This window comes from Rana temporaria, chromosome 1, assembly GCF_905171775.1.
Source record: "Rana temporaria chromosome 1, aRanTem1.1, whole genome shotgun sequence".
Classification (NCBI taxonomy): domain Eukaryota; kingdom Metazoa; phylum Chordata; class Amphibia; order Anura; family Ranidae; genus Rana; species Rana temporaria.
In genome coordinates this window covers 459,177,676-459,191,683 of record NC_053489.1, presented here as the reverse complement: position 1 = coordinate 459,191,683, position 14,008 = coordinate 459,177,676, and the positions used below count along the sequence as shown (strand labels likewise).

The following is a 14,008-nucleotide window of genomic DNA, read 5'->3' as shown; positions in this document are numbered from 1 at the left end:
TAGGCTACTTTTCATATCTGCTAGGTTTTTCATACACACTCTGATGTCTCCACACTCTCTAGTTTAGATGGGGCCTCATAGATCAGAGAGAGAGAGAGTCTAAAGTCTAACTGCTCTTTGTTTACAAAACCCATAGCTCTCATGTCAAATATGAATATTTTATATAAATCGTAAAGAAAAAAAAACTTAAGTTTAAAAATGTATAAACAAGAGAAATTGATCCGAAACCATTATCATTTTCCTTTAAATAAAATTATCTTAAATGTATTTGTTTGTAAGTTCACTAATTTATTATACTATTATACAACTGAACAATATGTTGCTGCATATTCATTTCAGTTATCATTGTTACCCGACACTTAACTTGTGAGCTACATTCCCAGGGATTTACCATCAATGTGTATATGTGTGTATATTCTTGCGTGTGTGTGTGCGATTGTTGGGTTGCACAAGCAAGTGAGCATTTATTTGCTCCAAGAAAAAACAATCACTGCTCAAGTCAGTATTAGGTCATCAAAAAAGTGTCTGTAGTAACATATGGAACTTTTGAGGCACAACGTTTTATTTAAATTTATAACATTTTATTTAATAAAAAAAAGTAAACATGTAATAAAATACAATTATAACATATTAATTTAAACCACTGCAGTGATTTATAGCAAGTCTTTCCGCTCAATGCGTTTCATGGACTTGGAACTCTTCATCAGGAGTTAGCAGACTTGAATTGCTGCCATCTAAATAGAGTGACAAAATTGATCTTAAATAGTCATACAAATATAATGCATTTTCATACATCATGCCATAATTCCTCCCCATGGACTGCAATAAAGTGTATCCAGATTCCTCACAGTTCAACCATACATGTCAAAGGGGGCCCAAGATGGGAAATCTCCCTCCCCTTCTTCTCCTCCTCCAACCTCCAACCTCCAGCTTGATACATTCTATTTAATGCTTTATTAGTTCTTTCAATTGGTGGGTGACAGAAGTATCACCTGAGCCTTCACTTATTTATTAATTTATTTATTTTATATTCAAGGTTAATGTCTTACATTCAAAACGTAATATTTACCTTATATGTTGCAGTAAAAAAAAAAAAACATATTTAGACATTTGGGTCATTTCTGTTATGGTTGTGACACGGTTGGTCCATTACCCAGGTGATTGGTAAATAAACTTCTGTCATATGTTTAGTTTTGGTTCCTCACATTCAGTCTGCAAAATAACCATGATTTACCAGTAATTACATTTTTATTCCTCACATTTACTTAATAAAAGTAGTAATGATATTATATGAAAATGCATTATATTTGTATGACTATTTAAGATCAATTTTGTCACTCTATTTAGATGGCAGCAATTCAAGTCTGCTAACTCCTGATGAAGAGGACCATGCCCATGAAAAGCGTTGAGTGGAAAGACTTGCTATAAATCACTGCAGTGGATAAAATAACCGTTTTATATTTGTATTTTATTAAATGTCTACTTTTTTTAAAGAAATTTAATAAAATGTTACAAATTTTACTAAAACGTTGTGCTTCAAAAGTCCCATATGTTACTACAGACACTTTTTTGATACACCAGATTTAGGGATGTAGCATGCAAATTGAACTATCGATTCAGTATTAGGTCAGGCTAAAAAAATGTGGCCCAAATTGTAAAAGCTTTCTCTAACAACTTTCTCATACCCAAACACTGTCAAAAATAAATTTTCACTATTAAGACCTCTGCCAGCAAATTTAAAGCAAAAATGTACACACAGACCATGCCTGCAACTGGAGCCTCCTAAACATCTTACAGCCTACCTAAAGTAACTCCAAGTATCCTAGTGATAGAGCTCTGGCCCTGAAAACTGCATTGTGGGAGGCAGGAGGCATGTCACTCGTGCCCCATACTAGGAAAAAACAGGACTTTGAGGAGGCTCTGACAGGAGGTATAGATTAAAGTTAAGATCAGACACCTATTGTGTGTTAGTTTGTTTAGATTTAATGTAAGTAAAAGGACACTTTAAGCTGCAAGACTGTAGAGCAGAAGATGAAGGAAACTATAGTACATCAATGCTTTACAAAACAGCTAAATGATACATTTTTTGCTCACATTTTGTCATGCGAAGGTAAAGATGTTACCCAAAACTACTAATACTATGTTGGAATTCTGCCATTCCCTTTTATCTGCTGTGTACCATTGATGATTTAGGGGTGTCCTCAACAGTCTACAGCTCCCTGTTTCCACCGGGGTTTTATTGGGTTCAAGCACATACCCTGGTTTTGCTCTATTCTATTAAGGCATTTCAATTTTAATTTGATTATCAGTTTCTGAAAAAAAGAAAGACAAAAAAAAAAACAAGCAACAGAAAAAAACAACTTTGACCGTTTTTCTCCATAGTTTGCCGTACAGAGATATGATCTGTTAATAAGTCTGAAAGTATGCTATTAAGTAATTTTATGATGTTATAAAAGAATAATGTCCATTATTTAGGTTCTGACACAATCCACAATGCATAAGAACATGTATGCATATACTTTCTAGCATACATACATTCATACACATACAAGTATATGATTGGATGGACGTTTTAACCAAAAATATGCTGTACAATAAAAAGAAAAAACATCATGGTAATGGACTAATTTACAAATGCACTGCTACAGTGCAAAATATGTTTTAATGTATTCTTTACTGGCATAGTAATGGCTTGTTGTAGTCCTACAAAATTGCATTATTTTATCTTTCGGCCTGAATAGGTTTTTTTGTTCTATACTGCAGGGGTTAGCCTTTGGTCCATAGTTAAAGGACACAGCAGCAGCAGAGTACATAGGAGAATCAGTAAACAATGCAAACAATTTCAGTTATTGCAGATGTATGTGTCAAACCAACGGAGAATCATAATACTTTAACATTCCAAACTGAAGAATAATAAAATAAAATAACAATAAGTGAGCCAGTGAAGTGAATTTAGAATTTCTAAAACACATTTACAGACAAAGGATCAAGGAAGAATAAAGTGAGGAGTCAAAAATTGTTATTAATAATTTGGATATAAAAAAATACATCCATGTTAGTCTCATAATTTTACAGATGCTCCTGGCAAAGAGAGTCCCAGAACAAAACAATGATGAGGGCTCCCTAAGGCTCATATAGAGGTACCTCGGTCAGGATCGTTGCCAAGATTGAGCCCCAGAGAGGGAGTTGGCTGGTATGGAATAGATGACATAGTTTTAATTGGACTTCGGAAAAATCCACCATTGGGTGCCCTGTGCCTGAATGGACCAGTTCGGTGCTCAGGTACATTGCCAAATGAGAAACCAGAAGCAGCTTTCGTTGACAAGGTACGACTAAGTGTCTGTATCTGCTCTGGTATAAAGGTTGTAGTGGTTATATGAGTGTTCCTGAAATCACTTATTTGCTCCAGAGTTTGCCGTGTTGGCAACGTGTCGATGTCTAGCGGAGTTAAGTCAACTGACGAGGAGGAAAACTGTTTATGAGGGCTTTCATCATCAGTGCACAGGCTGTTTACACGTCGGTGGAGATGTTCCAGGTCAATTTCTTTGTCATCCTGGTAAAAAGAGAAAGAGAGGGAAATGCACAGTATTCAATAGGAACCTTAAAACATATTATGCTGGGCCTAATCAGACATAAAAATGTAAGTCATTTTATCATGTACATGAATCCACAGTAAAACACCTAACCCTCTTTGCCACATGCTTTGTGTGATGTAAGTAAATTTGAACTATGCTGATACTGAGAAAAGGGTTCAATCAACCTTACAGCCAGTCCACCTTCTTGAGCATATGCCCACTGTGTGTTGTTGTTACATGTGAACAACAGATGTTGACAAAGGACTTACTATAGTGTTTTATGAGCAGTGTCAGTGCCACATAATGTATACCAAACAGATCTGGCTTCAGCATTTGCTAAAGGTCTATGTACCATAGTCAAGGATCTGTATTGGTTAAAGAGCCCATATGTTTACAAGAAAACAATTACAATTAGTGTTCATTACTCCTGACATTCTAATAAGCTGACTGGCTTCATGAATACCCATGTATACCATGTTGAGTCATCACAGGGTCCAGATACCTTTTTTGAGAGGATGTACAAGTTACAGCTTGCAGAATCAATTTTATGAGTACTAACTCAATTTAAAGTTCTTTCACTGCAAAAAATATTTGATTTAATTCATATGGAGCATGGCAAACAGCTGAGGACTGTGGCTAAGCAGTTGTAAACAAAAGGATATATAAAATGGCTATTACTCTTATTTTTAATTTAGGTGGTAAACTGTAAATTTACGCAAATGAACACATATCATTTTGCAAACACAGAACTATAGGTCTTCTCTTTGTCCACAACAAATCATAATTCAACAGCTACTGTTTATGTACTGGTTGAAAAATCTAATTTTATCTCAGAGGCGACCATTATCTATTAATAAGCTGACACATCATCCCTGGAAAAAAAAAATCTGAAAAATATCCCAAAACATAAGCTGGTCGAAATATGGTTGGTTTTGCAGGAACCAGCTGAATTTTTATCCATGTATGTCTGTTCCCATACATGGAAAATTTCATCTCAAACAGCGCCGCAGCCTGTGTACAGTATTTGAAGGGGGAGCCTTCCCACTGTCAGAATTCAATGACACAGCGGGTAGGATTTCCCCATCCACCTTAAATTTGTTGATGGGGAAATTGTTCAGTTTCATGTGTGGATAGGGGGAATTGGTTTAGCTGGCTGAAAAAAAATATATATATGGGCAGCCTTAGAATTGGTGTAACTTGACCATTAAAGGGGTTGTAAAGGTTTCTTTTTTTGAATAACAAACATACCATATTTATCTCCACTGTGTAGTTCGTTTTGCACAGAGTGGCCCTAAACGTCCTCTTCTGTGGTCCCTCGGCGGCTGTCTCGGCTCTTCCCCGTAAGAGCTAACCCCCCTCTGGGAAGTGCTCTCCCAAGGGGGTTAGCCATAGCTGCAGAGTGTATCACTCGGCCATGTCCCCTGGTGCACCGCGTCATTGATTTGATTGACAGCAGCCGGAGCCAATGGCTGCGCTGCTATCAATCATCCAATGAAGAGCCGCCTCAAGCTGGGGAATGCATCGCGGGAGATTTGGGGCTCAGGTAAGTAAAACGGGGGTATGGGGGTCGGAGAGTGCAAGGTGTTAGGATAGGATGCATTAAGATTAAAAAACACAAAGCTTTACAACCCCTTTAACAGCTTTATGGTGCATTTGCTATAAGCGTTTGTTCTTCAATAATGATGCTGTGGAGTTGAAGTTTCTAAATGAAGAGGGACTGTTTACTGATCTTATTGAAGCTATGTTTTCTTTAATCCTCCAATCATGTGCAAATAAACAACCAAAAAATAACAACATTTCCTACTTTTCTAAATCAAAGCCCTGTGCATGCCGTAAACTCAAATTTGTCTGACTAGGATTTAAGAATATCTTGAACACAGGAGCATGGGCAATAAGTGCACACATAGCTACAACATATGAAATAGTAAGCAATAGTTTATTATTTAAAACAGATAAAGTCATGAAATAATAAGCAGTTGTTTAATATTTAAAAAAAGATTAACATTGTATTCTCAAAGCTGAATGTGTTTATTAAAAAATAAAAAAAAATAGAAACTGGATCTAAATTTCATAGGGACATGCAATCGGCCTAAGTAACACATTTCTGCACAGCAACATGCAGAGGATTTTCCATTTAGTCCATAATCATTCCCTTAGATGTCTTTGCTGTACTTTCCAAATGTGTTCTTTTATTATCCTCGCTTCAGATTGCAATAGAAGTCACTGGAATTCCATTTTGTATCTTTAACTATCAGGCACATAATCTTACCTCTGTTGTCAGATGCTTTTACAGGTATGAATCTATTTGACAAGCTTACACAATGCTGCATGCTTTATTTTCATGGAATTACAAATAAAGCAAAATGAGGTGGAAACAGTATGAGTTTGCTCAAAAACAAATAAAATAACGAGCTACATAAGAATTGGATGTATTACAATACTTGCTGATGTGTAAAAACATATGCCATTCAGTGCATATTTTTTAAATAGATGACAAGCATTTTAATAATGATGAATACTTGAAAACCTAAGCTGGAGAGCTATGTAAACTGCAGCTGCCTTTAGTTTTGTATTTTTAAAGAAAACAGATTGAATATGATTATTGAAAGATGTGTAAACATGCCTAGCAGAACTGAAATTATTGCTTGTTATTTTTTAATCTATAATAATGCTAATTTTATAAAATTATACAAAGTAAAAATAATTAAATGCATCTGCTTTTCAAAATTTGAAGAAAATTTCTACATTATAATCCATCCTGTTTGAAACAATGATTATATTGATACTGTTTTATTATATTATCCTGTTTTATTTTGTAAGCAGAATAGACGTTTTTTTGTAAATAATTTTAAGCTTTTAACAAAGACAAAGAAAATATATGTCTTCACAATTCAATTATTATTTAGGTTATTGTATTAACATTTTTATCACAATCTGAACTACATTGTAAAAGGCCCCATAGCAGTTTTATTGCTACAAGGTGGCCCACTGTGCAGAATCCTGTATATATACATGTGATTCTGCACTTTCGGGTAGGCGGAGCATGCGCACGTCGCCGTTGCATCAATTCTACTATGATTTGTCACAGCAGAAGCAGATCAGCGGGTGCCAGGCATTGAATGTCCACTGGTCAGGAAAACACACAGGATAAAGCTCTGCCTATGAAAACAAGGCAGAGCTCTGCTGACAAGGGGGAAGTGATGGATTTTCTTTCCCTGCAAAGCACCTCACATGGTACACAAAAACTCTGGCTTGGCACACATTTAACCCTTTGATTGCCCTAGACGTTTAATGCCTTCCCAGAGTATCATTAGTACAATGACAGTGCATATTTTTAGCACTGATCACTGTATTAGTGTCACTGGTTCCCACAAAATATCAAAAATGTTTAGTTGTCCGCTGCAGTCCCACTATAAGTTGCTGATTGCCACCATTACTAGTATAAAAAACAAGTTCCAGTATGTATCCCATAGTTTGTAGATGCCATACATTTTGTCCAAACCAATCAATATACACTTATTGGTATTTTTTTTTTACCAAACATATGTAGCAGAATACATATTGGCATACATTTATGAAGAAATTTTATTTATTTTTTATTTTTAGTAGGTATGTTTTATAGCAGAAAGTAAAAAAATATATATTGTTTTCAGAATTGTCAGTCTTTTTTTTATAGCACAACATCTAAAAAACACAGTGGTGATGAAATACCCCCAAAGGAAAGCTCTTTTTGTGTAAAACAAAAGACATAGCTGTTTTATGGGTAATGCAATGCATGACAGCGCAATTGTCAGTTAAAGTAACGGAGCGCCATATCATAAAAAACTGCTTAGCTAAGAAGGGGGGTACATTTTCCTGGAGTCAAGTGGTTAAAGATTAACAAAAGAAGAGCTTTAGTATGAAATTTTACACATAGCATATGAAACCCACATCCTTAACTTGGTCAGAAAACCAAAACAGTAATGTTGAAGGGTATTTATATGCAGATTAGGCATCTTTTAGGCATCTCTGATTTGGGGGATTGTGAGCTCTTTATTACAATAGCTGTCTATATTTTTCATTGATTTCTATGGACACTGTACTTCCCATTCACTCCCTGTGCCTGCGGCACTACAGTTTTTGAAGGGCCCTAGAATCAAAACCATTGCTTAGGATAAGGCGTAAGTAGGCCTTTGTTATATAGTACTGTAATGAAAAAAAAAAAAATCAGTGCCAAGGAAATGTAATGGCATTAGTTCTCAATATGTCCTTCATTTTACTCTGCATTTTTTAGATAAAGTGTAGAGGTAGACCCATGCACAGTAATAGCTTTAGGGGGATGCCAGGGTCTTTTTTATTTCTAAAGTGGCATTCTTCCTTAAAAACTACTATTTATACAGGGCTATTGCTGCAGTTTGTTGTTAATTAGTATTATATATATAGGTCTCCATAACTACAGTGCCTTCACACCCCTTTGAAATTTTCCACATTTTGTCATGTTACAACCAAAAATGTAAATGTATTTTATTGGGATTTTATGTGACCAACACAAAGTGGCACATAATTGTTAAATGGAAGGAAAATGATAAATGGTTTTCAAAATTTACAAAATGTGGCATGCGTTTGTATTCATCCCCCTGTAATGGAAACAACAGTCTGGCACAACTGCAAACCTTCCAAGACATTTCTGTCCACCTAAACTGATAGGCTGGGCAAGGAGAGAATTAATCAGAAAAGCAGCCAAGAGGCCCATGGTAAGTCTGGAGGAACTATAGAGATCCACATCTCAGGTAGGAGAATCAGTCCACAGGAAAACTATAAGTCTGGCACTCCACAAATCTGGCCTTTATTCAAGAATGGCAAGAAGAAAGTCATTGTTGAAAGAAAGCCATAAGAAGTCCTGTTTGGAGGTTTTCGAGAAGCCATGTGGGGGACACAGCAAATGTGTGGAAGAAGGTGCTCTGGTCAGATGAGACCAAAATGTTACTTTTGGCATAAAAGCAAAACGCTATTTGTGGTGGAAAACTAACACTGTACATCACCCTAAACACACACTCCCCATTGTGAAACATGGTGGTGGGAGCATCATGTTGTGGGGATGCTTTTCTACAGTAGGGACAGGGAAGCTGGTCAGAGTTGATGGGAAGATGGATGGAGCCAAATATAGGGTAACCTTAGAAGAAAACCTGTTCGAGTCTGCAAAAGACTTGAGACTGGGGTGGAGGTTCACCTTCCAGCAGGACAACGATTCTAAACATACAGCCAGAGCTACAATGGAATGGTTTAGATCAACGATAATTCATGTGTTTGAATGGCCCAGCCAAAGTCCAGACCTAAATCCAATTGGCAAGACTTAAAAATTGCTGTTCACAAATGCTCTCCATCCAATCTGACTGGCTTGAGCTATTTTACAAAAAAGAATGGGCAAAAATGTTACTCTCTAGATGTCCCAAGCTGGTAAAAACATCCCAAAAAAAGAGTTGCAGCTGTAATTGCAGCCAAAAGTGATTCTACAAAGTATTAACTCAAGGGGGCTGAATACAAATGCACACCACAATTTTCAGATTTTTTATTTTTTATTTGAAAACCATTTATCCTTCTCCTTCTACTTGACATCTATGTGCCACTTTGTGTTGGTCTATCACATAAAATCTCAATAAAATACATTTATGTTTTTGGTTGTAACATGACAAAATGTGGAAAATGTCAAGGGGTATGAATACCTTTTCAAGGCACTGTTAACTGTTTTGATGGTCTCTAATATTTTAACATCCATCTCAACTCTATCACTGAGAGCAGAAACAAAATGGAAGAAATTTATAGCTAGGTCTATGACTTGTGAAAACTTTGTTTTTAAAAAGAAATTACATCAAATATGCTAAACACTTCTAATGGTTATTCTCAAAAGATAAAAATGAAAAATGCAAAGAACTTTTCTATAAACTAGTATTTTAATTTTGGTGCCTACTTCATTTTGAAAAAAATATACACTGAATGCACAATTATTAGGCAATTTGTATTTTTGAGGATTAATTTAATTATTGAACAACAACATCCAATACAAAATGTTAATAAACCTCAAACCTGAATATTTAAGAAAGTAAAAGTGAGGTTTTGGCTTTCTTAGGAGATTATCTGTGTGCACAATTATTGGGGAATTATTAACGTTCAGAATTATCACCATCTATTAAAGTGAGAATAATAAACTCAAAATTTACAAATAAAAATTTCAGAAATTAAAAAGAAAATGAAATACGTGACCAAGATAGCCATCCTTATTTTCAGTAACAGTCATAAGCCTTCCATTCACGGAGTCTGTCAGTTTCTTGATCTGTTGACGATTAACTTTTTGTGCAGCAGCAACCACAGCCTCCCAGACACTGTTCAAAGAGGTGTACTGTTTTCCTTCACTAAAAATCTCCCATTTAGGAAGAGCCCACAAGTTATAAATAGGGTTTAGGTCAGGTGAGGAAGGGGGTACTTTGATGCATGTGATAGAGAATTGTCCTGCATAAATATCATGGTAAATAATTGATACTTAAGATAAGCATAGGGTACTCATGAGTGTAGCAGTAGATATTGGAAACTGTATGCTCGAGAAAAAAGGCCACCAATCTTGCTTGCATTTTTGGCCAATGGACTATTATTTCTTAGAATTACTAACATTACATGTGGGTATATCTAGGTTACATAAAAATGGCCACTTAGGAGAATTTAATGGTTGTTTGCTTGATGCGTTTAATCTATAAAATACTTTAGTTCCACAACAGCTAGAAAGCCACAGATTTATATTGGATAAAATCTAAGTTGGGCAAAGCTAGCAACATACTGCATAACACAAATTTGCTATGAATATTATTCCAGTAAAAAGAATTACTGTGTGTATATAGTTTACTTTTACATTTCACTTGTAGTTAAACCTTTCCTCATTTTAAAGGATACTTACAGTGAAGGCTGGTGGCGAATGCCTAGTAAGTTTTGGTTTGTAATTATGAAGTAAAAAATTGCTGTTGATGGTTGTTTTTAATAGTCTGGCTATCAGCTTTGGCCTCCAGCTGTGCCGATGACTGTTCCATTAGGCCTTGAGCTTATCAGAAGAGATTCCTGGCCACAGATGTCTGCCTGTAAATAATAAATCCTATTATGTAGTAGCGTGGATGTCAGTCTAGAGTTCATAGATACTTTACAGAAATATTTTAATACATATTCTGTAGATCTTTATGCTGTGTTGTTGATTATAAAAGTTTAAAAATGTGGTGTTTTGTCTATGTGTAAGGGTTGTGAAATATATATATATATATTTTAGCTCTCACATGTAGTATGTCATGTCATGTCATGTAAAGTAAACCACTAATTAAAGTCAGTTCTAACCAGGCATTCTGTGTGTATTTATTCATTTATTAATTTAAAATACTACAGGGGCATTAAAAATATGGGGTACAAAAAATATTTGACTAGGATTCAACACGATATAGGACCTATCATTAAGAAGCCCTTATGAAATCTAGAAAATAAGTCTGTCTGTTTCCATCTCTTATTCTTATGTCTCTAAAAGACAAGATACCCTTTGTTTACTAAAATAATTGTAATTATAAAACTATTATCTAATAACATTCGTATTGCCCTAATATCGTGTCTTCCAATGAAATAACATTTTAGACCCTTACTTAGCAGCCCTGGTTGCCCATATATAGAAGTTATTAATAACTAAAAACAGAAGGAACTAAAAACTGGCGTGTTACCTTTTAAAGCGCAGCAAAATCAAAAATGACTTTATTATTTAAAGTGGGAGTAAACTTCCATGCATAACTTGTACCTATAGGTAAGCCTATTATAAACCTAAGCGATTTGCAGTTGTGTGTGACCTTGGATACAATACAGTTATGCCCTGTACACACGATCGGAATTTCAGATGGAAAAAGTCCAACTGACTTTGGAAATTCCGACCGTATGTATGCCCCATCGGATTATTTCCATCGAAAATTCCGATGAAACATGTTCTCTTTTACTCCATTGCAGTTCTGTCGGAATTCCGATGTGATTTTGGTCAGACAAAGGTCCGACGGTGTGTATGGGGCCATTTTTATCTGAAAATCTCCTCATAAAATCTATCTAGTCAGTTGGTTATTGAGCTGCTGTATCTCCTTAATTTTGGGCAAACAAAATTAATTTGAAAAGATCTATGACCGCTTAGATCATATACAGTATATATATTGTCTTAGGCCTCGTACACACGAGTTTCTCGGCAAAAACCAGCAAGAAACTTGCTGGGAGATATTTTTTTTGCCGAGGAAACCGGTCGTGTGTACATTTTCGTCGAGGAAACTGTCGAGAAACTCGACGAGCCAAAAAGAGAACATGTTCTCTATTTCCTTGACGGGAATGGAGAAAATTGGCTTGTCGAGTTTCTCGACAGCCTGACAAGGAACTCGACGAGGAAAACGATGTGTTTCACCCGTCGAGTTACTAGGCTTTAGTGAACTAGTGGCAAAACCAAGCATCTTTGGTCAGTCTGCAGTCAAAATGATCCTTGTTACTGTCTCAAGAGGTAGGCCAAACCTCTGATCATATAAAAAGGAGGGGTATCAATCTTTCAGAGTTGGACCTATACTAAAATTGCAGCTATCATACAGACTGAGTGATAGAATACCATGTGATGTAATGCAGATTTGATTTTTGCAACTTGGTAGTAACTCTGAAAGTGTTACTATAGAATGGAGTCATGTGAGATGTATCATGAAAGTAATGGATATGGTCCTACAAGACAGCTTGAAATGTGTTATAGCAAAACAAAACTGATATATTCTTTTAACCACTTGCCGTCGCCGCACCGTCATAATACGTCCACAAGGTGGCTCTCCTAGGCGAGATCACGTATTATGACGTCCTACCTTTTAGCCGCCACTAGGGGCGCACGCGCGCCGCCGGAGGCGCGCGCACGCGCCCCCCGCTCGCCCCCGACTCCCGTGCGTGTGCCCGGCGGGCGCGATCGCCGCCGGGCACACGCGATCGCTCGGTACAGAGCGGGGAACGGGAGCTGTGTGTGTAAACACACAGCTCTCGTTCCTGTCAGCAGGGGAAATGCTTTTCTTCGGTTCATACACTGTATGAACCGAGGATCAGTGTTTCCCCTAGTGAGGCCACCCCCCCCCCCCCCCCCCACAGTAAGAACACACCCAGGCATACTTAACCCCTTCCCCGCCCCCTAGTGTTAACCCCTTCACTGCCAGTGGCATTTTTATAGTAATCTAATGCATTTTTATAGCACTGATCGCTATAAAAATGCCAATGGTCCCAAAAATGTGTCAAAAATGTCCGAAGTGTCCGCCATAATGTCGCAATACCAAAAAAAAAAATCGCTGATCGCCGCCATTACTAGTAAAAAAAATATTAATAAAAATGCCATAAAAATACCCCCTATTTTGTAAACGCTATAACTTTTGCGCAAACCAATCAATAAACGCTTATTGCGATTTTTTTTTACGAAAAATATGTAGAAGAATACGTATCGGCCTAAACTGAGGAAAAAAAATGTTTTTTTATATATTTTTGGGGGATATTTATTACAGCAAAAAGTAAAAAATATTCATTTTTTTCAAAATTGTCGTTCTATTTTTGTTTATAGCGCAAAAAATAAAAACCGCAGAGGTGATCAAATACCACCAAAAGAAAGCTCTATTTGTGGGAAAAAAAGGACGCCAATTTTGTTTGGGAGCCACGTCGCACGACCGCGCAATTGTCTGTTAAAGCGACGCAGTCCCGAATCGCAAAAAGTACTCTGGTCTTTGGGCAGCAATATGGTCCGGGGGGTAAGTGGTTAATGTAAATTAAAGAATGAACAAGCAAGCATGTCAGTTAAATCCTGTAAAAGTATTTTTTAAACTGGTTGGTAAATTTTCTGCAATAACAATACATATAGATTTCTGAATCATGGTAGATTTTGCATGAAAAATAGAACACTCCAACAGTGCAATTTATTTTGCCCACGCTATGTACAATATGAAAATAACTAAACTGTGTAGGCACTTTATTACTGGGATTTAGTTGGACTTTAGACAAAATATGATGCTTTATAAATACTGAGACATAGTAATGGGTGCTGAATGCTTAAAATAAACTTGTCCTTTGGCATTTTTCTTCGCTTTGGAGAATCTGTTGCCTTGCCCAGCATGAAAAATACAGTTCACTTTACGTTATTAACAACTATAGTTCATTAGAATGTGGGTCTCAAAGTGGCATAGTAAGACACACTAACTGCAGCTGATGCACATTGAGGGAAAACTTCTCTGAGCACTCATATATCAGCAAAAGGGTATAAAGACAATCAGTTCCTGCATATTCCTGATCTCCTGTTCATCAACAGGGACCCCATGCATAACCCTGAGGAGCAGGCAATACAGTTTTGGCTGAAGCATTCTGTTGAAATTAAGATCAAGGTTGTTGCATGTTACCAG

The 14,008-nt window shown here is 36.5% G+C and overlaps 1 protein-coding gene across 1 annotated transcript in view; it reads right to left on the bottom strand.

Moving 5' to 3' along the window:
• Positions 1–1,339: 1,339 nt before the first annotated feature.
• The window catches only part of GRID2 (glutamate ionotropic receptor delta type subunit 2), a 740,228-nt gene continuing 727,559 nt past the window's right edge, over positions 1,340–14,008 (bottom strand). Inside the window, exon 15 of the mRNA XM_040344854.1 lies at positions 1,340–3,553. Coding sequence (XP_040200788.1) covers positions 3,131–3,553 — 423 coding nt within the window. The 3' untranslated portion in view covers positions 1,340–3,130. The remainder of the gene's footprint in view (positions 3,554–14,008) is intronic.